This window comes from Tympanuchus pallidicinctus, unplaced genomic scaffold (assembly GCF_026119805.1).
Source record: "Tympanuchus pallidicinctus isolate F22 unplaced genomic scaffold, pur_lepc_1.0 scaffold3, whole genome shotgun sequence".
Classification (NCBI taxonomy): Eukaryota; Metazoa; Chordata; class Aves; order Galliformes; family Phasianidae; genus Tympanuchus; species Tympanuchus pallidicinctus.
The window spans coordinates 29,998,583-30,026,055 of record NW_026294747.1 but is presented as its reverse complement, the minus strand read 5'-3'; the positions used below and the strand labels follow the sequence as shown (position 1 = coordinate 30,026,055).

General features: G+C 36.3%; 1 protein-coding gene across 1 annotated transcript in view; it reads left to right on the top strand.

Moving 5' to 3' along the window:
- SPRED1 (sprouty related EVH1 domain containing 1) overlaps positions 1–27,131 on the top strand; it is a 55,230-nt gene extending 28,099 nt beyond the window's left edge. The window contains exons 2-6 of the mRNA XM_052695483.1: positions 5,890–6,064; positions 11,166–11,334; positions 12,554–12,603; positions 20,353–20,511; positions 24,435–27,131. Of these exons, the coding sequence (XP_052551443.1) occupies positions 5,890–6,064; positions 11,166–11,334; positions 12,554–12,603; positions 20,353–20,511; positions 24,435–25,094 (1,213 nt within the window). The 3' untranslated portion in view covers positions 25,095–27,131. The remainder of the gene's footprint in view (positions 1–5,889; positions 6,065–11,165; positions 11,335–12,553; positions 12,604–20,352; positions 20,512–24,434) is intronic.
- The last annotated feature ends 342 nt before the right edge of the window (positions 27,132–27,473 follow it).

Here is a 27,473-nt window from a genome sequence, read left to right as displayed (position 1 = left end):
ATTGTGAGAGGAGAAAGGTAACACTTGCATCAGGCAGTCTCTTATATAGTGACTGCAAAAAAATAAAAATAAACAAGATATATGCACAACAGTTTCTTTTACATACAAAATGATAGGATATGCTGACATTTATTTTATTGATGTAAATTGTCTTGTTTAGTATTATATTTGCATCTCCTGTTGTAGACAAGTCATTAGTGTCTCATGCTGGCGGCAGTCATTCTCTAAACTTTCAGTAAGAAAGGGCTTTATATCATGAGCAGGTTACTGGTGTGTTCAAGTGATACTGGTCAAATTACTTATTTTTTTCTAAATTGAGTCAATACTCAACAAATGTTATCTGCAAGTCAAATAGACTTTAGCTCAGTGGTTTGGTATTACCTTTTGGTATCCTGGGCATGCACGTACTCATAAACACTTCTGAAGCTGGGAATTGTAAAATTATCTGCTAAGCTGTGTGGGTAATGAGAGCCATAAAAAGCCAAGTGTGGTTCACGTATGCTCTTTGGGTGAGGCTACAAACACACAGGTGTATTGCACCAGAAGTTGGAAGGGTTAAAGTACGTGTGTAAAGTGTTAGTCCAAGGTATGGAGCCTTGATCCATGACAAGCTTGCACTGAGATCAGCCTGGAGCTGTTACTTGTTCACCAGTGATGACAGTGTATTTTCTTAGCAAAATGTGTCAAGTTTTCAGAATTCAAAATGCCTTTTTTTAAACCTTGTCAGAAGTCTTTATCTTGTAGTTGTGTGCAGTGACAACTCTTACTTCAAACTAATGTGAATTCTCATAAATTAAAGCAAATTAGTTAAAATTTTGAATGTATTTTTGAAATGGTTGCGCTTTGAAATACTGCATTAAATAAAAGAACCATGGAATGGTTGAGAATAGAAGAGACCTCTGGGTCCATGTGATCCAACCCTTGCTCTAACAGCTTTCAGGGGACTCCAAGGAAGATGCTCGACAGCCTCTGGGCAGCCTGTGTCAGTGTTCAGTCAACTGCAGTTATTTATGTTTCTTTTTGTTTTATTGTTGCATGATATTTTGATATGGGATACTGATAAAACCAGGACATTTGTTTATGTAATCCTTCACTAGCCTCCTTCCAGCAGTTCCATGCCTCTCTTGCACTGGAGAGCCCCTCTGGGCCTAGCACTCCAGGTGAGGCCTCTCCAGGGCAGAGGGGCAAGGTTGCATCCTGTGGCCTGCTGGCAGCACAGCTCCAGAACACCACTGCCCTTCTTGGCAACAAGGGCACATTGTTGGCTCATGCGGTGTCCAGCTGGATACCAGGTCCTTCTCTACAAAGCTGCTTTCCAGTTCTGAAAGAAACCAGAAAACAAATTTCTTAAGCTAGGAGGATCAATTTCTTATGTAGCTCAGTTTTCTAACTTACAGAACCAGTGTGTTTTTGTTTTTTTAATAGAAACTGTAGTTGTTTTATAGTACTGCACTTTGGTTGTCTGTGCAAACATCACTATTATTTTTCAGTCCTACAGTAACTGCAATATAAAAGATGTGTAATGTTTAGTATGAATCAACAGTATGCAAGTCTTTTCCTAGAAGTTAAAATAAATGGAATGCAACAAGATAACTTTTTTTGTTGTTGCTGTTTGTTATTTGCTTCTTCTGCATGTCTTCTTTTTCTCTGGGGAAAGTATTTTGTCTGAAAATCCTTAGCCTTCAGTTTCTTGGATCCTTAATGGAAGAAAGGATCATTGTAATAATAATACTTTGGTATCTTTCATTGGCTTGATATTGCAAATAAGAAATACCCAAAACTAAGAAAATCACTTTTAAGGGAAGGGGGCTGACAGAAGAAAAAAATCTACCCCCTCTGTCCTGAAGGACAGAGTTGCTAGGCTGAAGATCTCTGTTTGTCAGGGCCCAGGGAGTGCTTCCCAGGCTGGAACGACAGTTTGTTCATTCAGGTCAGAATTTACTTTGGGCCCAAGTATACAATATAGATTTTGGAGAGGGAGGATTGCCTTTAATACCTGAGGTCAGATTTTAATGCTTAATGTTCTTATAGTGAACGTGAGTGAAGGCTGTGGATCACCACAGTGGAACCAAACAGTAATTCAGAATTATGAGAATAGAACTTATCTAACAGTAGTGTGCCTTTGGTAAGGAGGTAGCAGTATGGTATTCTTAAGTGATTACAAGAAATTATAAATTGTGATGAGATGTGGTGGGGGAGTGGAATTTACCTACAGTATGGTTTTCCCCAAATAACTAAGTACCACCAGAGAGTACAGCATCTCTGTTCTTGGGAAGCAGGGAGCTCTTATGAGCAAAATGCTGTTTTGCCTTTCCCATAAACCTTTCTCTGACTCAAATTTCTAGTGGCTACAACCAAAATCAAGGGGTCTTAGGAAACCTTGCATGTAATACAGTAGGTTTGGACCTGCTGTTGCAATGCTTTCCCTCCTACTGCATTTCACACTTCTGGTGGCCCTCTGAAAAGTTGAGCAGTGCTCAACTAATTTCTGGTTTTGGTTGGTTTTCTTCTGACAAACTGCTCTATCAGCAATATCTGAACATGCAAGAGCAGGTAAACATAACAGGCTGTAGGTTTTAAAAATACTTAAGGGCTGGTGCTGAAAAACACTGGAGCCTTGTTCGCCCTCTTTCCCACAGCTAAACCATCATAGCCTTTTAACAATTAGTGCTAGGTGTTCCCAGTTGTCCCACATAGAGGGACATAGGAGAGCTGGCTGGTTTTAATACCACCAGTGCTGTGATAGGCAGCTCTGTTTTGCAGAGATTTCTGGAAATTGAAATCCCTGTGAGTTCTGCTGCTGTTTTGCCAGCTTGTATTGTTACTAAAGATGACAATTGTCAAGTTCTTTTTCTTAATAGTAAATAAAGCAATTTCTTGGTTTTGGCATTGTTATGCAAGTGCAGTAATGAATTTATCTAGTTAACTTATATGGTAGTTGTCTGGAAAAAATGTTTCTTCTCAAGTTAAAAAGTTATTCAGTCAATATTACAGATTTACCTGCTGGGCACCTTTACTTTGGCTCTTGCACTAATGGGGTGGATTTGACAGTAGTTTCTAAAATGTATGAAAGGATAAATATTGCCTATTAAAATAGTCAGAAGGGTAGGAAATACGGAAAGAAAACACAAGATTGTTAACTAGACTGCATTAGGCTTCTCGTTATGGGAAGGGGAAGGAAAAAAAAGAAATCCAACACTCCCAGAAGACTTCTGGGAAATGGAAGGAGCTAAGCTTTTGAAGTATCATGTGCTACTTCTACCTTTTCCTTCTCTTTCAATTTTCAAATGGGTGTGGAGTGTAAAAAGTTTCATTTTTTTCTCATTTACTCTAAGTGAAGTTCTTTGGCTACCTCTGAATGATGTTTTTCTGAACTATTACTGAATAGTTTAGTAGTTCTACTGGTATATAAAAGAGAGTTCTAATATCCAGATTGTCAATGAAGTTTACAGAATGAATGACTTCTAAGCTAGATTTGTAGTTGGCTTGAAGAGAGAATAGTGAAAATACAGTGTAGGTTTAACTAGTGCGTCCTGTTTGCTGTGGTTCCACAGGAATGTCCAGGCACCCTCTGTTCTTCAGAAGAGGCTCATGTGAGACAAATAAAAGACAAATGATTATTTGTACCTTGAGTGCACGGTTGCAATCTGAAATTATCACTAAGTTAAGTATAGGTACAGAGATCAATGAATGATTTAGATATCAGTAATACTATTAAGCATCAAGGGATAACCATTTTTATTTTCAGACATTAGAATAGATAGATGCATGCAATGAAGGGTTGGGATTTTTTTATCTGCTGTGTGAGGGAAGTAACTTAAAGATATTGGTACAGAAATGGTGAGAAATGTTGAGTGAAGTGTTGCTTTAAGTACGAGTTTAAGAGGAGGAGGTTTTAGTTTTTTGTTTTTTTGGGGGGTGAAGAAAGTCTCTATAAACAACTTAACTTGCTTGTAAGCTAAAATTGGACAGTCTTGTTTTTTCCCCCATTCTGCAGACCTTTATATATTTAGGCTTCAGATGCTTGCAGCAAAATTCTTTATATAAATGCACGTACACGTGTATATGAATCATATGTATGAATCATGTAAGTCTTTGAACGTAACGTATTAATTACACACACAAAAAAGAACCTATTTTTCATTATTTTGGGACATTTCAGGAAATCAGACTTATTAAAATACAAGTTTGGTTGTCATGGTTTTATGATTTTTGGCTGTTGATATTCCACATACTGCATGGAGTGCACTGGGAGTTAAAGAGTTAATGCTCCAGTTCCGGGCACCTGTCTGGAAGAGAAGAAGAATGGCAGCATTCCCTAGAAGGCTGCTTGCTGTTCTGTTATCATTCCTGCTCAGGGGGACACACAAAAGGCCTCGGTAGGTCACCTGATCTCCCTCTTTTCGATCATCAGGCTCTTGCTTCTGCTCGTCCCAACTGCACGCCATTAATATAAGGCCTTCAAGCTTTTTTGGACGCGCTCTCTCATTTTATTTGATGATTAGCTCCAGTTCTAATTATACTGTACTATATTGTATTATAGTGTGTTATCGTGCATTCTGATACCGTATTTAGTAAATCAGTTTGTTTCTCCTCAGATCGTTGGCATGTTTAATTATTTTGGGGTTGCCTGTTTCCCCTTTCTGGAGGCATGGATCTGTGGATCCCTCTGCTCTGTAGTCGCGGAACCGGGCCGAACCAGCCCGTAAAACACTGACATTGGTAATGGCTGTACCGCAAGTATTTCTGTACAGAAAAAATAGCTTTGTCCCCTTTTAATATTTCCCGTTCAGTCCTTATTGGCGTAAGTACTTAAACTGTAGATCAGAAATACATTGCAAAAGATACCTTGGGGCTTATTTTTCTTGAAGTGCTGGGATACTCATTCATGCAATAAACCATATTTAGAATGTAGGGTGGAATCATATTTCTTCCTTGACAAAAAATGCAGTTTTACAACACACGTAGCATCAAATTCATGCTCAAAACTAAGATGTGTGATTTAATTAAAAATAAGTAAAATGTAAGAGAGAAGGTTACAGACTGTTTTTTTCTGAGACTCTGGAAAAGAAATCTGGATGGAAAGAAGCAGTAGCTGTTTATTTTATGAAAATACTGAATGATGAAAATTGTCATTAGGTTGTAAAATCCAAGTAAGTTTCCATACGCTGCAAGTATGGGCGAGAACCAGCTAATGGATACTAGAAATATTAGATTTTAAGTAGCCATAACCAATTTTACTGTCAAACCCCATGTGTTCTGACTTACCCCCTCCAAAGGAGGGCTTCTGTACATGGGAAGGAGGGAGCAGCATTTCTGGCCGGAAGCCTGTTCTTGTTTAGATTTCAGTGGCAGAAGGCCTGACCTCTTTCTGCTTTCTTGTTCTCTTTTCTGTGTGATTTCATGGTGAATGACTCGCTTCATGATTAGTCTAAAATAAATCAGGAGTTGATTCATACTCTTATCCTGCCCCCGGCCCTCTAGATAGATCACTGACTGCGAAGTTTCTAGAAGAATATAAATGTTGACTAAGGAATTATGTTGTCTGATTGTTTCTTTACAAGGAATCACACGTAAGCTCCAAGCAGAAGTGCAAACTCCTGAAGTAGCCCTGGTGAGAACATGAAACTAGATGGGAATGTTTGAGAGATTTTTTAGGATGGTTTCTTCTGAGTAGCAGTTATGGAAGTGCTCAGCCTCCAGAATGTGAATTTCTTGGTTGTGGGTTTTTTGAGGTGTTATTTCTTTTATTATTATTTTTATTTTCTGTTGGTTTTCTTGTTTGTTTAATTTGGGGGGGGGGGGTTTGCTTGTTTATTTTGTCACGTTTTCTTAACTAGCTGTTTTGCATTTATGGAAAACTAATTTCTTCTTTTGCATCTCTTCCAGTAATAGTTATGCACGAGTGAGAGCTGTGGTGATGACCCGAGATGACTCAAGTGGTGGATGGTTACCACTTGGAGGGGGTGGACTAAGCTGTGTCACAGTCTTCAAAGTCATTCCCCAGGAAGAGAATAGCTGTGCTGATTTTCTTATCCATGGAGAACGACTCAGGGATAAAACGGTAACGATTTACATCTGTTTAGTGACATAGAGCCTAAGAATAGATGCTTGCATATTGTTGCTTGTAGACTGGAAAGTAAATTTATAATCTCAATCTAATACTGTTAATGAATGCAGTTCATATGACTGTAGACTTACAGATCCAACTGCTTACTTTAAGTAACAAGATACATTTCTAGAATTAAACATGTATCTTTAAGAAACCTTAGAACATAATTTTTCATTGCAGATTTTCATCTGCTTGGGAAAACACTTGGGTATTTTTTTATTTATTTTTTTTTCTGGTGGAGGGTCAAAGTAAAATCTGTTTGTTAACCTGTTCATACATGCTATGTGTATTAGCACTGTTGTCAACACAATTTGTTGAGAACATAAAGTCAGGAGGAATTGCTCAGTAGTGATTTGTTTTTTTTTTTTGAGGAATTTGACTGTGGCAAGTAAAAGGTCCCCTTTTGATTTAATAAAAATAAAAAAAAAAACAAAAAACTTTTCTGTCTGGGAAGAAATCACAAAGTTAGAGGATCCTATAATCCATCTGATTTGATGGAACACATAGGCAGTATTTATTTATGAGCTGCAGTAAATTAAATAACTGTATTAAATAGCATCATGAAAGTCAGTCTCAGAGAAGGAAAACCAGCATAGAGTATCAGCTGTTGCTGCATGCAGATCTAGGGAAGACGAAATTGACTGGATAAGGCTTGTTTGTATACTTTTGTGACAAACAGTTTTCCAAAGGGGGAAAACACAAACTGTCTATCTTATTGCCTTCTATCCAAGACTTACTCTTTTCTGCCAATTTACAATTCCTTAAACTTAAGCTGTGTAGGCTTAAAAGGTAGGATTGCTTCTTACGCTGTACTGCTGATTCTTCTTGAGCATACCAGTTTCTCCCTTGAGGCAGGTCTGCTGAGTTTTCTGCCTTGACTGTGACTGCTGTAGGAAGAGAGCATATAAATAGAAATTCTGCTGACTCAGTTGTTTCAGCGAGGCGTAGTGCTATTAGCAGAGTACCCTGTGTTCCCGCAGAGCTATGTGCACCTGCAGTTCTTTCCTCACTTTGCAGTAGTTCCCTTTAGAACTTTTTTTAGATGTATTGAAGCTAGTTTTGAGCAGCTTAATTGCATTTAGAAGTACTTGACAATTTTCTCTTAATTCTTAATGCTTTCAGTGTTCACTGCTTGCCTTCAGAATCGGAGGGAAATAAAATGCTCAGAACTGAAGGCTGATTTGATGTTTCTCCCACATGCATATGAAAATGTTGCAGCCATCAGTGTCCCTGTTTGTGTTCTCTCTCCCAGTTCCCCTGGGCAAGCCTTGTTTCATTTCTACTTCTGGTAGAAGGCTTAAATGTCTCTGCACTTCTTCCTGTCCAAAAGCCAGTCTGTGTTACTATGAATGTGTTTCCAGACTTCTTTGGTCGTGAAAATGCACCTCCTCCCCCACACTCCCCCAGGGTTGTTGGCTGCTGGTCTGTCAAGGCACAGTTTGATCTTACTGTAGTTTTAGGAGATTGCTGTTGGAAGTCAGCCACTCAAAAATACAGGATAAATAAGAAATGCAATAAGAACACCTATCCACTGAATGAAGTTCAAGGACCTAACACATACAGACTTAGACTGTGGGGAGAAGTACTGTAGAACCAGCGATGATGATTTGGTAACAGAGTAAAGAGATGCATGTATTTCCTCAGGCTCCAAATAGTACAAAAGCTAATGTGTAATGAATTAACAATGAACTTGCATGGTATGCAGCAAGACCCATGTTAGCATAAAAGAAGCAAGGTCCTACACCAAAATACATAAAGATATCATGAGGGCATGACACTTTTTCAAGGGGTCTATAATAGAAATAGAAATTTTGTTGGATAAGTATCAGACCACTGATTCTAACATCATTCTGGGCTTATCTTTCTATGTAGGTGACTGTATTATGTTTGTTCTTAGGGATATTCCTGAGGATTCGCATTTCTAGCACAACTTTAAACTTTTTTTTAAATGAAGCCAAACAATTAATTTTCTAGTCTGTGTATCTTTGGCCGTGCATTATTATATCTTGGAATATAGGGAGGAAAAAAAAAGACATGATGAAATGTAATTCTGTTTGATAAATATTTTTTTAAAAATACAACCATTCCTTAAAATTCCTCTTTTCAAGGTAAGAAAAAGCTTATCCTTACAGATGATCTTTCTTTTTTTTCTCCTCTGCTGTCATATTGCACACTTAAAATCTAGATTTGTAAAAGTATATATTTTTTTTATTTCCTCTGAGTGGCAACTTTTTCTTCTGTGAATTTCTCCACCTTCCAGAAAAGATATGAACATTCCCTTATCCTGTATTTTTTATATATTAAAAAAAAAAAAAAAGAAAAAAAAAAGAAAAAAAGCTATATGATGGAAATTTGAGCACTTTTCTGGGAGATGGGAAAATGCGAGCTCTGAAATAAATCAAATCAAGTTAGCAAATATGGTTCATATCTGTGGGTTTTGCCTTAGATACGTGGTAATTGTAACACAAGTATAACAGTTCAGGCCTATGTGCTATCTGCTATTTACGTGGATCTGATTGTAAAACAACTGGAAATTCGTACTACGATACTCCAGCTGCCTCTTCAGTGACTGTACTCAAAATGAATGAAAAAGCTTTCTTCTTTCTTCTTGTTAATTGACCTAGTTGCATCGTCTTCGTGTGTTGCATCTGACACTACTGACAACTGCAATTCCACTCTAAAATGCCAAATCTCTCCATGTCTGTTATAGCATACATGGGCTCACAATCAAGGCTGTAGGTCTTAATCTTTCAGCTCTATAAATCAAGTGTTTTGGGACTGAACATCAGAGTATTGGGATTCGTTGTTGCTGTGGTCCTGAGGTTTTTCCTCATCATTTCTTTATATCCTTGAGAGTTAGGTTACTGTCAGTACTGTTAGGAACCAACTTCAGTCAGTATGTAGAAGATAACAAAATTTGTGTGGTACGTAGCTGTTTAAAACATTTCATGGGGTTGACAAAAAGCATTCTTGTCAACTGAGAAAGAAATCAAAGTGGTGGCACCATTGAAGTAATTTAGGAAAGGGAATGCTCCCTGCTGGTGTACCCAGGGTGTTTAGATGTGTGTTGGAATGCAAAGTCTTCACAAAATACCCTTGATATAATTACACATTTCCTCCTTTATTATACCCACCTCCCTAGATCTGGCTCCAGCCAGTCTGCTGGGAGCGATTGCTCTCCCTTCTAACCTGGTCACTCCGCTACTCTGTTTTACTGTGTTTACAGTAGCTCCCTTCTATCTTAGTAACAGCAGTGTTAAACATACATTATGCTCAAGCTTACAGGTTTTTAGACTTTGGGGAATCTTACGTTCTGGAATGAAAGTTCTAATAGACCCCCATGATCTGTGTTATGTTCTTCTCCAGTCCTTTACTAGGTGAGTTTTTTCTGAAGAATGTGCCTCATACATTTTGGATCATCAGTCAGGATGAAAAAGTTTAACATTTTTCTTCTGAACAGCAGATAACTGTGTAAACGGAGATAACTAATAATCTGTGTTAACTCCTTCTGGAGCAGGTGTTCATTGAGATACTGGAGAGAAATCAGCCTTGTGGTTTTTTCTGTTGAGATTTTGGATGAAACTGCATGCAATAGAGTGTGGGAGTAGCTGGTGTTTAATATGGCAGAGAAACCCTAGCAGTCATCCCAGGCCTAGTGAATGAGATGACATGAGAAGTCTTCATTTGAACTGTTTTTCTTCTTCAGAGGAAGCAAGATAAAAATAATCAAAAGGAAGAAGAGATGATCATTGAATACGCTGTAGACCCGCTGAGTGATTTTTGTTGCCTCATTGCATATTAGAGAGTTTTTAGGCAGAAAAAAAAAAAAAAGTAAAAAACCATTTTGGATGGAATTCAGAGCAGAGTAAAAAGGTTTTAGTGTAGAAAGGGTTTGTGTGTGTGGAAAAAAATACCAGCCTTCTAGAAACAGGGATTAGAGGCAGTAAAATGCAAGAGGTGATGATCAGTAGTGGGCTCCGTTCTGGGTGGAGTAAGTCATGAAGAGCAGGAGGAAAAAAAAAATCTATTTGCCTATGTAATAATTTGTTAAGTAGAGGAGGGTATGTAAGACAGAATTCTTTTTTTAAACTTAGCTATTTTTCTGTTATGTCTATAATTAACCTCCTTTTTCCACGTGCCTAAAGAAATCTTCCATTTTTTTCTCTTCAAAAAGTGCGTGCATAACAAAATTAAAAATTAATATTCTGAAAGTAATGTAGAAATAATAAAGTGTTAACATTTCCTTGCTCACATTTCCCTGTGTAGGTTTTCAGAATTTAAAAGTAAAGTAGAGATACGGGTTATCTTGCAGTTTATTTGTTTATATCTAGTGATACAGGGACAGGTGAATGCACACCCCTTCAGACTTGCTTGTTCATCTTGAACTATTTGTAAGAAAATATTCAATGCATTGATGATTACATTCAAAAATGGTTGAATTGATGGAAATGAGTAAATTAAATATGCAAACATATTTTTAACGTTAGTCAACTTAAAGTGGAAAAATGATGTACAGGGAGTGATTTTAATTAATAAACAATGTGTATGTGTATCTAAAATGGTTTGAAAGGCAAATAGTTGTATATTCTTATCTGTCTTACTGAGAGGAAACTTCCTGAGAGCAGTGTAAAATTAGTTCAGCACTCAAAAAACTTTTAGAGTAATAATACAACTGAAATTCCCAGTGATACTGTATTATTGTATATTAAAAACCATTTTTCTGCTAGTGTTTTTTCATTTGTGGAACTACTAGTATGTGTGTACTGACATGTGCTTGTTGAGGGATGAGAATCTCACAGGGAAAATGCGGTCAGTACACAGTATCCTGAACCTGTACCACTGTATCAGTTACTGTACCAGTAACTGTTAGTGAATAATTTGGTCATAATGGAAACTAATGTAAAATTGCCTACTTATAATTGGAAGAAGTTTAAACAAAGGCTTTTGTCTGCTCTTTTGATGCATATTTTCAGGTGGTTCAGAAGACTACATTTTGTTCATAAGTTCTCTGTTAGTCACTGATATCTTTTTCCTCCTGTCTTATTTCTGGAAGGTGGTCTTGGAATGCACATTAAAGAAGGACCTAGTTTACAACAAAGTTACTCCAACTTTTTACCACTGGAAGATTGATGACAAAAAGTTTGGCCTCACATTTCAGAGTCCTGCTGATGCAAGAGCATTTGACAGAGGTATTCGGAGAGCAGTGGAGGATATTTCTCAAGGTATCTATTCAGATGAAGGGGTTAATTTTTCTTATGTGTTTAATAAGAGGTGATATGCAAAGTACTTCAATACGGTATCAACGTTTAAAGATGTGGATAGGTCAATACCAAGTTGAGATTGTCAGAGTTTTAAAAAAGGCATTTTGAAAGTGCTGTTCATTCAAGTGTCTTTAATTGTTTCACCAACACTAATAAGGTAATTCCCTAAATCAAAAGCATTGCCTTTTTTTTTCTCTTTAAGGAGATACTGGAATAAGCCACATCTGTCTTCTCAGAAGCTCATTATGGCTTCTGTCGTCTTAAACTCTGAACTTGAATGTTTTAGGAAATTATGTGATAATAACTTCAATCCATGCTCTAACTTCTCAGCTGTTAGTAAACAGAGTAGTATGGCAGACAGATTTAGATGGGACTTCAGAAGAATTTTCTGTAACAGTAATATACCTAATTGGTTCCAGAGATTCACTGATCTCATGGAAACTAGTGAACAAACTGAAGCTCATAAAGCCTCAGTGTTGAAATTGAAAATATGATGAATGTATTGCTAGATGGAAGGAGGGGAGAAGGGGAGAAAATAAATTTCTATTGAGTGGGAAGAATGTCTCTTTAAGGTTTGTGAGGGTTTTTTTGTTTGTTTTATTGTTCTTGTTTTTTAAGAAATAAAGTAAATCAAAGGGAGAAAATAAAATATTCTGTGCTTAGCTGCAAATTTAGTTTTTTTAATGTAGGTTATCATATAAGCAAAGAGAAGAAACATGTTTCTGAAGAAAATTCTTTTTGTCATACTGGAGTGGCTTCTGAACTGAGTTGATTTTTGCAAGAGAAATAATAGGGATGTTAGTCATTTTTTCTCTTATTGTCTCACAGTTCCAGTTTCTGCTGCTTTATAACAGAAGAACATAGCACAACATGCATTCATGCTAACCAAATATAATCTGCCCTTAATTTTCAAAGCAAGAATGCATTCCCTTCATTCTTATTTACAGTGAATGGTGTCAACAAGATAAGAGTGTGATGAGGTACACTTAGTAATAAAATCACATCAGTAATGAATGATACATAATAAAATCAACTTGAAATGCAGTGATCAACTGCTTAAAAAAATATACAAGCCTGCTTCCCACAGCTGGGTTATTGAAGGATGATGTGAACTACTGGAAGCAATAAACAGTGAATTAAAAAAATTCTTTTTTAACAATTTTTTAAAACTTTTTTGTAGGCTACCCACCCTCTCAAAATGATGTTGAAGTGGCAGAAGACTGCTTTCAAGTGAGTGTTTTAATTTTTATATAAACTATGCAGTTACTTTTAGAAGAAAATGTTTGAACAACTTTCACTAGTGAGAATAAACAAAATAAGTGCAACAAGAAAACTAAATTGAGTGTTATCAGTTCCAGAACAGTTATCTGGAAGACTTAAGTTATTATCTGTCCTAAACTCAGTAAAGAGTATTTAATCGATAGAATGGTTAATCACCCTAAGTTAAAAATATCACTTCTAGGTTATGTGACCTCTTTGAAATAGTGGGAAAATTACTTTTATTTAGAAGAATATTTTTAGGGGTCAAGATGTTCTTTTTCTTTTACACGCACACTCTACTCTTTTTTAGATTTTACTTTGCAGTGATACACACTTCTAACAGTGAAAGGCTGGAAAGTTTCAGAGATAATGGTAAAAAAAATCTTGTCCAAACAAAGGCAAAAATTCAGATAATTAGAAAATAAAAGCTAGTAATAAGAACAGAGTACATATATGCAATAAATAAGTTTAACACAACTGGGTAAAAAAAACACCAGTGTCTATTAGTGCTTGTCATGTTTTTTGTTTACAGTTGGAGGGAAAGCAGTGTCTTAATTCACACACATTCACTTTTCAGAGTGCAGATATTGAATGTACAGCTGGTAGACAAACAAGTTGACTCAGGGATCTTAGCAACTATTCAGAAAACCAATAGTATGAAAGTTTTCTTGAGGATGGAGTTTTGCCGTTTACACAACATTAAAGTCTTTGTTAGTATGTATAGGTGCAGTGTACTCTGTAACAAAAAATCAAGAAAGTTAGTAGCCTATTTTACAGAATCAAATTATGGTATGAGGAAGAGTCAAGTGTTTTGAAAGGATGCTGCAATGCAGTGGTAATGCAGAAGTGTCTCCTGCTTTCCTTCCATTTAATAGTGGAAGAAAGAAATTTGTGTAAGAGTTGGTCTCTCAACCACCTGTTGTTGCTCTTTATTTGCAGTGCTTTATCTTACAGTATTTAAAATTGCTTTAAAGTTGGATGTTTTGGATTTAAAGTAAAAATGAAGTCTTTATATAGTAGAGGAGATGTGGGCCAAAGCTAATGCAATCCTTAATAAGCTTTAAAAGGCTTGTTTAAACAGGCTTTATTGCAAAGATTAATAATTGAGCAATTTCTGCAGGCCTAATGAGATTAGAGGAAACTAATTACTTCTTGATTATGGTGCCTAGCTGTTACGTTTCTATATAAGGATGTCAAAATTGAAGCAAATATCTTTGATTCTATGTATTTGCAAAGTTTGTTTTCGAGTAAGTGAGGAAAAGAAGTAAATAAGCATAATCTGTTATGCATATTACAGATACAGTCCTTCTTCGATACAAACTGCTGGCAAAGTTCTCTTTTTACATTCTGCTCAGGAAAATGTACTTTATGAATTCCCTATAGCACACATTGCATAATTATACATTCATGCTCTGGATAAATAAGATTTACCTGTTTTCTAGAGGCCAGAAAGCTGTCAAATTTCTCTTAGCATATCTCTGCATACCATGCTGAAATAAATGTTAGTAGAATTACTTTCCTACTGGAATACTGGAAGGAGGGGGAGGAAATGTAGGGAATGTTGAACCCACCCTGATGTAGCTATGCTTCATGTAAATAAAATTTATATATCGATAACTAGTTCATAACTGCAGCTTTATGAACGTCAGTGTAGAAGTGGTGGGGTTTTTTTTGTTTTTTTTTTTTTTTAGCAACAACAGATACAGTCATCAAGAACAAAATCCTAGAAATAGCCAAATAGTGATCATTCTCTTCACAGTGATTAATTCCTTTCCTTATCCTGTTTTTATTTGGCTTTTTGTTTGTTTGTTTTGGTTTTTTGTTTGTTTGATTTTGTTTTTTTAATTTAAAAGACTGGTAAGACCATTTGATTTAATGTATGGATGGATGTGGGGAGTCATGCTGGCTTGTCCCACCTCCCCATACGTGCTCACACGCATACAGTTTGAAGGGGTAATGATTTATTTTGTCCTGTTTTATTAAATGATCTGTTCTCCCAAGTATCTAATAGCATTTTTGGTGATGTCCTATTAAAATTTTTGAATTACATTTATGCAAGGCCATTTTAGAGCATGGGCAGAATTTTAAAGAAGTGATTGACACTTGCATATAAACATCTCAGCTACCGTTATATCCACTAAGTTTCATCAGAACAAACTTCCAAACACTGGATTCATCTCCTCTATTTGATTAAAAATATTTAGTAGTCATAATGCATATTAAGTACTCCACAATAGCAGAGTATCAAAAAGGTTATTGTTAGCAAACTTATTTCTGTCTACACTCTGTAGTAACTACCAGATATGTTGATATTCTTCAGCATCATTCCTTTCTTCATTAGTTAGTATGGAAAATAAAGTCCCTAAGATGTCATCAATATGATTTCAAAACTTGAGTTTTAATAGGTTCTTCTCAATTACACCGTCTGCTATCAAAGTGTTTTGCCTTGGCTGTTCTAGTCATCTTCTAATCATCTAGGAATCCTATACTTCGTGGGTACACTTGAAATAGGAACATAGTATAAACTACATATTGAATTTCTTTAACAGTGATTCTAGCTATTTTTTATTATTTTTTTAAGCCAAGATGATTAGTGATGAACAAAGCAAAACAAGTTCCATTAATTGTTTTACTGCCTGGTTATAATCCACACTAAAGGAAGCAAATAAAATGATTCAAATAAGATCAAAACACATAGCCTTCTGATCCAGTCAGCAGTGCCTACCTGTAATGAATATTGACACATTTTACAGATGTAGCAGGTGGAAACATAGGCTGCCCTAAACTTGTACATGCAGTTCTTAATTTTTTATTGGAAAACTGAACTCCTGTCTTGCTAGGAATTGCTATCTAGGCTAGCATTTTGCTTTTGAGTCACTAAATACTTTTTAATATACTTTAAATAAAATCTTGCAGAGAAGTTGACCTTTTCAATGACAATCAAATCTGTCATTGAAGAAGACATAGTTTCATAGTAGCTTCCAAGATGCTCAATTGACAAAGAACATTGAAAGCTTAGCATCAAAATACTATCATTTAAAGGTATTGATACTCGCTCTTAAAGGTTGCTTAAATGATTAAAATTTATATATACCATATGCAAACTGTTCACATCATTAAAAAACCCTCAGTGTTAGCAGATAAATTTGAAATAGAAACACACAAATGAGTTAATGTAGAGTTTTCTGATTTCCTGTAGTGTTTGTAAATAAATCCTCTGAATGTATATGTATTTGGATGGAAATATATACTGAGAATTTGTCCTGGTAGGAGTATTGGATTTTTTTGGTATAAATCCAGCTATTTTGAATCCAGTAGACAAGCAGCTTGTTTAAGTCAGTTTGCTTGTTTGTTCAGAGATTGGCTCAGATTCTTGTTCTCTCGAAGCACAAACTTTTTGCTCTAAAATTGATTGGGCTTAACAGCAAACAAGAAGAAAGCAATCATTGGGATCTTTTTTTTTTTTCTTAGGAGTAAATCTAAATGTGATCTATAGTTCATGCCTTTAAAAATACTTTTGTAGAGGTTTTGGAATTTAAAATGCATAAGTCTTTTGAGAACTGAAAAATACAGCAGATTGGGTCTATTTGTCAGTTTTTGTTGAGCCAGACATTGATGTTATTTAGAGGCTATCAACACATTTTAAGAGTTTGGAAGTAATGAGAAGTGAAGCACTTCTGCTTCCGAGTTTCTTACTACTTGATGCAGGAGAAAGCTTAAGTCAAATAAATTAAGGTGGGGTCTTATTGGGTTTGTTTGTTGTTTTTTTTTTTTGTCTTTTTTTTTTTTTTTTTTTTTTTTATTTGTTTGTTTAAGATGGCTTTCAGAAGTAGATATGAAAGGGAGAAGGTCTGAAACTTATAAATACAGTTTAAGAGATTTTGTTGCAGGCAGTGGCAACATAAATGGTTGACATATCTCATCGTAAACACACTAAGTAGTGAGCATTCAGTGTATTTTGTCTGGAGACAAAGGTTTGAACAAGCTTCATTTTACAAAAGTAATTTGGCATTGTAAGTTGTAAAGAAATGTGGAATGATTTATACTTGACACTGTTGTCTGTATAGAGAAAAACGTGACATGACTAAGCACTGAAGATTAGCAATATTCAGTGTATATTATTTAACTGTGTGGAAGTAATGTAGTATCAATTTATTATTAATGTAAAATGTAATAATAAACGAGCTGATTTTATTTATGTTTATTAGGCCTTTGTGGTGTAGTATTCAAAACAGACAATTTTTTTTTTTCTTGACAATATCCATGACCACTCATTTACATCTCCATCCCTCTCTTACTCCCTCAGAGTTACACTTGGTATCTTAATTTATTCTTTTCTTTGTTGGAATTCCTAATAGTCTCTGCTATGTTTTATATATTCTAGTAGAACATCCTTGCAAGAAATACGTCAAATGCCTGACTTTTTACTTCAGACTGAGACTAATCTACGTAATATTTCAGTTCATGTCAGAAATACATACCTGGTTGTAGTAGAATTTCTTGCCAACTATGGAAGTATTTGCTCCATCAGTCATAGGAGTAGCTAAAGCAGAAGGAAGTTATTTGAGTGGTTTTGAAACCCGTATCATTTATTCACAATTAAGAATTACAGACAAAAATGTAAACTCCTTTGCGGTGGTTACCATCAAACAGCAGATTTTCAGGCCTCATGGGAAGTAAATACAAGAGCTGGGATGCAGCGGAAGTGTGGTCTCTCAGACATCCTTCTGTGTAATCATTAAACTTAGAGCAGAACATTTTTAACAATGTTTGCAGAACAATGTTGAATTCTCTCCCGGACTTAACTCTGGCAAACTGGGAGAAGTAAGGAGAGAAAACTTGGAGAAGAAAAGCTCAGTCTGGTTTTCATTTTCTCTACAGCTGTCATCTGGCTTTGAATTCTGCTGGAGAGCTACAGCTGGAGTCATTTTATTGCTTTACCCAGCATTCTGTGCCTGCGCGCACAGAAATGTTTTAGTAGTCTTGGAAAAAAAAATTCAGAGTATCTCTTAGCAACCATAGGACAGTAATTATTATACCAGCAGCTGGGAGCAAACCAGATTTCCGTTATGCATTAAAAACTGGCGTAGGTTACTCTACAGATGATACTGAATAACCTATGCCAGTACCGTACTTTGCAGGCGGTGGTTAAAGGATATTGAATGTGGGCGATGTAATTGCTTTGGGCGGTAGAAAAAGGGAACGCGTGCATCTGTGTTTGTGTGTAATATTTAATATAACAAACTTAGTTCTTCTGGAAAAGTTAACATTTGTGTTTCACTTGAATGCATTTTCAATACAATAGTGTTTTTGTTTCTAGGACTTCTCCCTTCAGGTCATCAGAGTTTCCATGGCAGATAGGGGTTTCAGGTGTTTATAACCTTGTCATAAAATGTTACACTAGAGCAGGATGCATCTGTCCAAAGCAGCCCTTTTTGATACTAGTAAATGTGCTTTAGCTGTATTTAAACTACCACCTTGATTATAAACGTAGTGGGTATTTATCTGTCATTTCATTAGTTTTGCATGATGAGTAATTATAAGCTAATGGTGATCAATAGCCTACTTACTCACTTTTCATCTTTGTTGAGACTCGGAAGCTAGGCTATACCAGTGTCTGGGTTGGTAGGCTGAGTGCTGGTCTTTCTCAACAGTTGTCTTGCAAGTTCTTAGAGTTCCTACCATACAAAGTTCAAATACCTTTATCTCCTGCCACCCCTGCATTTGTCCTTGAAGTAGGTTGGGATGCTGGAATTAAGCAAAAGCATTTCAATGTACTTGCTCCATGTAGGGCACAGAAGCTTGCTTTAAGGTCCTTATTTCATACATCACTAAATGGCACTATTAACACTGTAATAGATGATTGGTGACTACATCTTTTATAGGGAGACTGTGTGTCATCTGTAGGGGCAGAAAGCAATGCAGGGTGTTCCAAAGCAGACCCAGGGCTGGCATATGTACAGGTATCTCTTTTCCTGGAAAGAATGGAGTAGCAGTTCTTGAATCTCCCACCCTAGACCACACAAACTGATGGTAGCTGTGGGGATTCTCAACTCGTTTTAAGGTTAGGTAGTGGTTTGTGATGTTGTTTGTTGTGATGTCACTGGGCAATGTACCTTCAAGAGTATGTCCTGCTGGCAAGGTATTTGATACTGCGCTAATACTTGATGCTCATTTACTCTTAAAATAAATATACATCTTTGAAATCTAACACTTGCTAGTCATTTTAACATTGTTTTCTACTCCATTCCCAGCAGTATTTGGCAAGAAAATAGAAGGCTGATGGCTTAGTAGTGTTGTGGTGCTCAAGGACCATACAAGTGCTTCTTTTTGTAGATTTGACTGTCTTCAGTATTTTTTAGCTGAACTTCAACCTTATTGAACTCCTGTCTTTCCTTTCATGGAGTATATTTCACTGGTATTAATTAAAGTTGATAATGAAATGACTACTTAATTTCAGTGTTTTTTCCACTCAGAGACCTTCAGAGTGTTATGTAAGTTCTTAGTGGCGGTTTTCTTTCTCATAACATTAGCAACAGAGTAGCTGCTTTGACTTAATCTGAGTGTATTTTAATTTGATGCATGAAGCTTTTATGTATCTCAGGTGCTCACGAAATTCCAGAGCAAGTTTCTTAATTATTTTGATAAATGAAAGCTAACAATTCAGTGTTAGCATTTAGCCTGCCAAAATTTCAGGTACTGGAAACTACTTCCTTGGTAATTTTCTGCAGTATTTTTTTTATTGTTTGCTTCATTCATGTTTTCTTGATGCATACAAATCCTTATAAAAAATCTTTATAGTTAAATGGAAATATTGCTGGAAGCAGGATGATGCCAGAATTTTCTCAGATCAATCAAGTGATGGCAGCTAACTTTGCAGCATCTTTCAATGCAAACAAAACATACAGCACTTTTTTTTAGCAACTTAATGAGATTTCTATCAAGATGCTCCACTGTATCTCAAGCATATCCCACTCAGCTTAAAGAATGGGAAGCATTTGCTTCTCTCTTCTTCTCAGAAAATTGGATCATCTTACAAGCCAATGTTCCACCCAAACATACTTCTTCTTCCTCATTCTGAGTAGCATACGTTCTGTAGATATATCATTATACACTACCACATGGTGTCAGTTTTGTATCAAGTTGCCTAATGTAACCTTAATTTTAAAAAGACAGCCATTAGCTGTTTAATACACACTTGCTGTAATTAGATATTTTAATTGAGCCTGTATATGGTAACACTGATTATTTCTTCCTTTCCAGCAGATCTGTTAAGCAGTCTTGCTTCTTTACTTACTAAAAATTCTGACTAGCTTTTGCCTTATTAGTCTTAATTTTTCTTTCCTACAATTCTGTATTTGTAAATACTGGCAGCCTTGTAGATAGTTAGGGAAAGCATTATCTTGGGGCTTGGGTTAACCCCTCCTACGCTAAAGAAGTTCCTTGTATCGGATTTGGCAAACGAGTTAAAGGCCTGTATCTCTGACTCCCCAGTTGTGTATGCTCTGCAGAAAATGAACTCTTCATTTCCAAGACTGACTCATCGTTAAGAAATGTATTTATACATACTTACAAATGTGTATTTTGAAATGCTTGTGTTTATAGATGTCTCTAGCAAATTGTGTAGAATTTTACTGCTTTTATGTATAACCTTGTGTATTGAGGAGCAGTTTTTGTGTAAATGCAAAATCATTTCAAGAATGTTCTTGTTTGCTCCAGAGTACTCAAGAAAATACATCAGGTTCATTAATGAAAGATCACCTTTTCCAACACGAAACCGTAGTAACCAGTGAACTTTACAATACTTCAAACGTAAGGCCTTCAGCACTTGAGGATTTCAACACCAGGAGAGCCTGTTTTCCTAGCCAACCTAGCCAGGTAAGTTCATCAACGAAAGCAGTTCTTACTTTGCTTGCTGTATTGCTGGCATGCGATGCGGCTTCTGACAAGAGAGCATTTTCATTCTGAGTCCTTGTTTGTAGCGTTATATTGTGGACTTCTTGAAATTATCATCATAAATTTTGCAGTTGAAACATACAGCATTATCATCACAGAATCATAGAAGTAAAGCTTTGTGAAGGTACAGTGCAGCAGACTACGTGAATAGATCTTTCACTGTCTTTGAACTCATATTTCTGTATCATAGACTTTGAAGCTTTGAGCTGCTATCTAAATTGTTTAGAAAATGTAAACTGGCCATTGTCTTAATCTTGTTTACATGTGTACCAATACTGTTTTGATTAGAAATATTTAAAGGTATTGTGAAAATGGGTGCTTAGGATGCATTGCACAGTGGGACAGTTGTGAATATTTTTAGTGAAACTTTGTTCATGCTAGCTGCCTGCTAAATATTCTATTTCAGTACAGAAAGGGAGGTTGTCTGTTGGTTACATGTGAAAGGCAATAAGCACCTTGCAGACATTCTTAAGAGAAAAAAACAATAATGTGAGGAAGACTTGAAGTCCTGAGTTGTAAAGAAAAATGCAGCAGCTTAAATTGCCTTATGTTCTAAGAGCGTATTAAACTAGTACTAATTAAAGATTGAGTAGGTCCCATCTGATATAAAATTGACATGAAAATGCTAGAAGTCACTTCTTGTACACTGAATTGTTGGTGATTCCACGGAAATTTAAGTAGATAAATATTCTTTAAAATATTTTTCTCATTGTAGCACTACCTGCATCCAACATACTGTGCTTTTTGTGTAGTCTTGTTGTGCACTTTTTAGAACATAGGTGAGTCAACAAAACTTCACATTCTGTACATGCAAACACTGCTCTTGCTGCTGAGCTCCATGCATGGTGGCCATGCAGCGCAGCAGATTTTGAGGTAAATAACAATTTCGTTTCAATTATGTATAAATATGTTTGAACTCTTACTGTGCTCCTAAGTCGAATAACAAGAAGGTGCTGAAACTAAAGAGATTATTAATGGCATTTGAATTCCTTTCACATGATACTGTCACAATGTTATTTTAAAAAAAAAAAAAAAAAAAAAAGGAAAACCAACTCCTTCACCTCCTTATCTTCTGGTGTGTATTTAACTTAGCTTAAATGTAACTCTTTGCAATGTTGCAATGTTACTTTTAGCTACCACTGTCTTCCTATTGAAGAGTTTCTACCGGAGCAATCAGGTGCATCTGTTCGAAGGGAGTCAGGGAAGGCTGCAGTACCAAGCAAGTGCCATGCCTTGCTTGCAGTTGTAACCCTTCAAGTAAGGTGCAGTACTGGAAAATTGAGCCATGTCAATAAAGATTTTCTGCCTCATTTCCAGTTGGCTAATTATGTTTGCAATGAGATTCTCTGTGGGGTTCATTTGTTGTATTATTGTTCCTCGCTTCCTGCTTCAGATGTTACACAAAGGTTTCACCTCTACTAAGATATTACTGTGAATATCAAAAGACTAGATGCATAATTTTCGTTGCATTTAGGTGGTATTTGTGCCTAATGAAATCTGGGCTGTATACTGTTCTTCAGTTTCTATGTCTGCTTTCATATATAGTTCCCATTAAACACCCAATATGAAAGAATTCTATAAATAAAGCTTTTCCAATGTTTGTTTTCCTGTTCACTTGTTTTTTTTCAGTGTTTATCACTTGCTTTCTTAAAGATTTCTTAGTATCAGCTACGTGTTGGGCTTTTAAGTGTTTTTTAAGTGTGTGGCTGAGGACTTGAAAAAAGTGAATAGTTCTATGTATGTGTTGTTTTACGTTGAAACAAATAGAAAACAAAGATTGAGAAGTCAGATTTTATGGTTGTTGGTATTTACTGTAACAGCAATTCTGGGAGAAGGGAGATAGGAGTGAAGGTTATGATTTGGGGTTTTAGCTTTTGAACAGTGAGTTTTAATGTCTTAAAAGCATGCTTAGTACTCTATTTGAACAGTGAGGTAAGGATCCTTGTACTTGTAACATATGGAATTGTAATTATGCTTTTAGTACTTTTCCCCTTGAATTTATGCTCGTAACAGCTTGAAAAAGGCAGTTATCCATAGCTATTACTGATGCTAAAGCAGTACGCTGTTTCTCCTCTTTTGAACACTGTAGAACTTAGCAATCTGTATTTATAAGCAGAAGGTTGAATTAACTGCTTGCACTGGGGACTGGGAATGTATGGAAGAACAGGGGCATCAGCTGAATGGGATGGAGTCTTTTTGCACAGCATGTCCTCTAGACCTTGTGGATGTCCAACTAAATGACTTGGAGCCACTTGTTCTCACTAGCATACTGCAGTTGAAGCTCATAGGGCAGAGCAGCTTGTATTACGCTTCTGTAATACATGTCACACAAGGATTCCTGAGCAGGCTATGGATATGCCGGCTTCTAATTGCGTGAGAATATTTTAAGAAGCTATTCTCTCCACTTCTGCCTTCTGCCCCAGAACTGGAACATGCACGTTTCAGTGTAGTAGGAGCAAAGATGCTTGCAAAGTGAAATAGAAATGTTAACTTAAAGCATCTTCTTCAGACATGCATTGTTTCACATGGCAACAACATTAGGAATCATCAATTTGCTCAGTACTAGTAAGAAGGTATGTACTCTCAAAGCAATGACATGGATAACAGAGATACCCTCAGTGATTTCTGATTCTGGGAGAATTTTTAAGACTGGTGCATTAGGAAGTGATTTTGCTGTCTTTTTGATGAGGTATTTTGCAGTTGACAGGAAGGACAAAAAGCTCCAAATCTAATTTCACCTCTGTTATATTCTGTCTCTGATTATAATAGCCCTACAGCATAGGAAAATAATTGCCTGTCTGGGACATACTGACACTTTTCTTTTACTGCTGGACTCTCTGCTGTTTTCAAAGTTCCTTCTGTACATGTGCTGTATTTGCATTCTGTCACTGCACATTTTCTTAAAAATCACTTCTGATTCCAGTAACATCGAATGGTGGTCTGCTGTATTACACTCGTTTCTCAGTTCTGCAGTATTTCTAATCTGCCATCTTAAACAACTTTTTCATTGCAAGACAGAGTAATCAAGAAGTCTGATCTGTTTCTGTGCTGTTTTGCTTTATATTTAGCATGTTCTTTGTTATTTGCCCACTAAGGTAAACATTCTGAATTATGGCCAGTTCCATTACCTTTAAAAGTTCTCATGAGTTTGTCTGCTGGCTTCCTAAACTGACCACTGTCAGTAGTAACGTATGGTATGATAGCTAAGGGTGAGACGCATTTAGAAGCTGCTGATACTGAATACAAGAAATTTGTCTGATAGCACTATTGAACTATTGAATTCAATACTGAACAATATTGAATAAAATATTATTCTTACACATGGCAAAATCCGGAACACAGCTTTGTGTAATCAATATTTAATACTATCATAGCAGAACTGGAGGAAATTTGAAAACTCAGAGCAAGAGTGAGGGCTATGGAAAGCTCCTCCTAGATAACATGAGTGACACAGCACGAGTTCATCTGGAAGTTAATCCTGGAGGTTTTCACTGATACATGAGACTGGCAAAGGGACATAACGCGTCATTGATCTGTGGAATTAATTGCCACTGTGAGATGTTAAATCCAAATTTTGAGCCTATTCTGAAGTATGGTGTGAAGTTTTTATGTGGATACCAACATGTCCAGAGCCCTTGTGAGACATAAAAGGTTGGGAGGGAATATGAAACCTTATAGTGCTTGTATTATGAGGAAGTCTGTAAATGGTATTGGTAAGAGAAGGAGGTGAAAAACCTGTTTACATGCAGCAAGAAAAAAAATCCCACGCTCTTAATTGTTTGCATTATACGTGAACGTAAATTGAGACTTAACAACAGTAAACTAACCTCACTTTGTCATTTCAGGTCCCACTGAAGCCGATCAGACACGTTAGTTTTCAAGATGAAGATGAAATCGTTAGAATAAACCCTCGTGATATTTTGATACGTCGTTATGCAGACTACAGGCATCCTGACATGTGGAAGAACGACCTGGAGAGGGATGACGCAGACTCAAATATACCATTTTCTAAATCAGACAGTAAAAAATCTGACTATTTATACCCGTGTGGGGATGGAACTAAGTTGAATTCCCTGAAAGACTCAAAGAGTTCTGTGGTATTTAAAACTCAACCCTCCTCATCAAAATTTAAAAACTCCAAAAGAAGAAAAGAGGATGGTGAGCGTTCCCGCTGTATATACTGCCAGGAAAGGTTTAATCATGAAGATAACGGCAGAGGAAAATGTCAGGATGCTCCAGATCCTATTAAAAGATGTATCTACCAAGTTAGTTGCATGCTTTGCGCAGAGAGCATGCTGTATCACTGCATGTCAGACTCGGAAGGAGACTTTTCTGATCCTTGCTCGTGTGACACTAGCGATGACAAGTTCTGCTTACGCTGGTTAGCACTGGTAGCGCTGTCGTTCATTGCTCCATGTATGTGCTGCTACCTCCCCTTGAGAGCATGCCATCACTGCGGTGAGGCGTGTGGGTGCTGTGGAGGGAAGCATAAAGCTGCAGGATGAATCAGTCTTGTGCCAAACAGAGCTGAAAATCTTTGTTTCCAGGAAGCATCTAACTTGGATTTGTGGAAGCTTTTTGGCAAGCCGAAGGGAATCTTCTTTCACGTAAGAGATGCTCGACGATGTGGAAGAAGCAACAGGACTTGTCAGACCTTGGCATTTTACAAGTGCTAGCCACGCCTAACTGTTTCCTTTGAGCACGTGGCGTTTGTTGCGAGTTGTGAAGGAGATTTTGCAAAGGAAAGCCTGTTCTTATTATTGGCTATAAAATGAGCATATAAACTATGATTATACTAAAAGGGATTAACTTTTGCCACTTTGTACATTCATGGTTTAGGTGAGGGGGCTCTTTTAAAAGGATTAAAACTTACCTGAGGGGAAATTTTAACTAAAAGTGCACTAGTGACAGTTGATTTAAGATTAAGAAAAGTTAATACTCGGCAAATGAGAAATGAAACTGATTTTAAGTGCAACTAAATCACTTATTAATAGTTTTTTGGAAGCAACTTTATGTATAAATAACAAATGTTTATATTTAACTAAATGTGTAAGGTACGAATTATTACATGTTAAACTTCCCTTCCCTCTGGTCTAGTAGGTATGGACCATATCTACTGTCACATTCCATTGTAGTACTTTAAATATTTAATTAGTTAATTTAGTTGCATTTTTATTCCAGATGGACAAATTGATATTTTCAGTCCTGTTTCCCTTCAGCTACAGTTTGTGTTGAGTTGTATCCATACATTCTGATAATCTAAAAACTTCTAAAATATTAATTATTCTAGTCTTGAGTGACCAATATTTTTTTTTAAGCACAGATGTAATTGTCTAAAATGTTCTTGTTAGAACATAACATTTATTTTTATATATAAATGACTTTGTTTTCAACATAATAGCAAAAAGGAAGCTGTTTCTGTTGCTCAACCAGCAAGTTGTTTTCTTTTGGGGCATCCTCCAAAAAATACTTTATTACATATACAGATGTTCATTAAGCAAAAGGTACATTAAGGCAGTTGTAACGAGTTGTCATCAGTGTTCTTGTTTATCTTTCTGTTAAACTAGGATCCTGTTCAACTGTTTATCGAGTACTATGATTAAAACAAAAGATTAATAACAAAAGTGAAATTGTTTTCATTATTTTGAATTGCAACTTCTTCCTACTTCAACATGCAAGAACAAAACCACCGTTTTTGAACAAAGGAAAGGCAAAGAAGACTTGAGAAATAAGCCCAGGCAAAATTGGAAGTGAACTTAATGAAGTGAATTTGGAGGGAGGCTGGGGAGTGGGATGGAGGAGTGCACATAAGCACACATGGTGCTGTGCGTATTTGTTACGGCTTTATATTCACTAAGTGTTTAACTTTCAGAAAAGAATTAAGCAATTAACCATTAGAGAATTTTTAAAACATATTTTGCTCTGCCGTGAAGTAAGAAGCGTTTGCTTCTCATTAAAAATGTGTAAAACAATAAAATAATCATTCGGTGGGGTAGGTGCCAAATTGCTGCTGCAGCTGGAGTGGGGCGGACAGACCGTCCTCAGAGTATCCCATGTTAAACAAAAGTAATTAAGTTGAAAAGATGCACGTTAACTTTTCTCACCCTACATATTTTTCAGTATCATTTGTGTCGGTCAGTGCCCTTAGTTTTCTTTTGTAGCCCAGCATTAAAGGAAGGAAACATCATTTGTCTGTAAAATACTTTTTAAAAGGAAACATTTATATTTATATTATGGCTTGAATTGCCCGCATTATGTACATAGCTCATCCCAAAGTATTATTTCACATTGAAAAGAAGAAACGTTATTGATAACTGTAGAAGCTATGAAAGAGCTTCCAGTTTTGTAATGAGTTGATCGGATGAATTAAGTCCACGAATATGATGCTGTAGCAGCAGTCTTGCTTTTTTACTGTTAATGCATTTGCTGCTGTTCTGGTTGATTGTCATGCTTCACACGTTTTCAGCTGAACTTGGTTTCCTGGAATAGACTGTTAACCTTAAAAAAAAAGAAGAAGAAAAAAAAAAAGATAAATTGTAAAATAGTAATGTTTGTCTTGTGAATGGGATGCATTTTGTATGTTTCAGTGCTAGGTTCCTAACTCAAGGTGAAGAGAGGTGTGAACGACCTAAGAACAGAATTCACTGGCTGTATAGGTAAATACTGTAGAATCCTACTCTGTATATACTGCAGAAGGAAATGAATTTAACAGTTTCCTCTGAGCACTAGTACTGTATTTTATATGAAGCATATATGCTTTAATATTTTTACTGAATGTGCGCATTAATATTCTCATTTTGCATTTAACTGCTTTGCTAAAATGTTTTCGTCATTTTGCCTTCCCCTTTAAAGACTTGTTCCATCTGAAAAATGTTGGTGACATT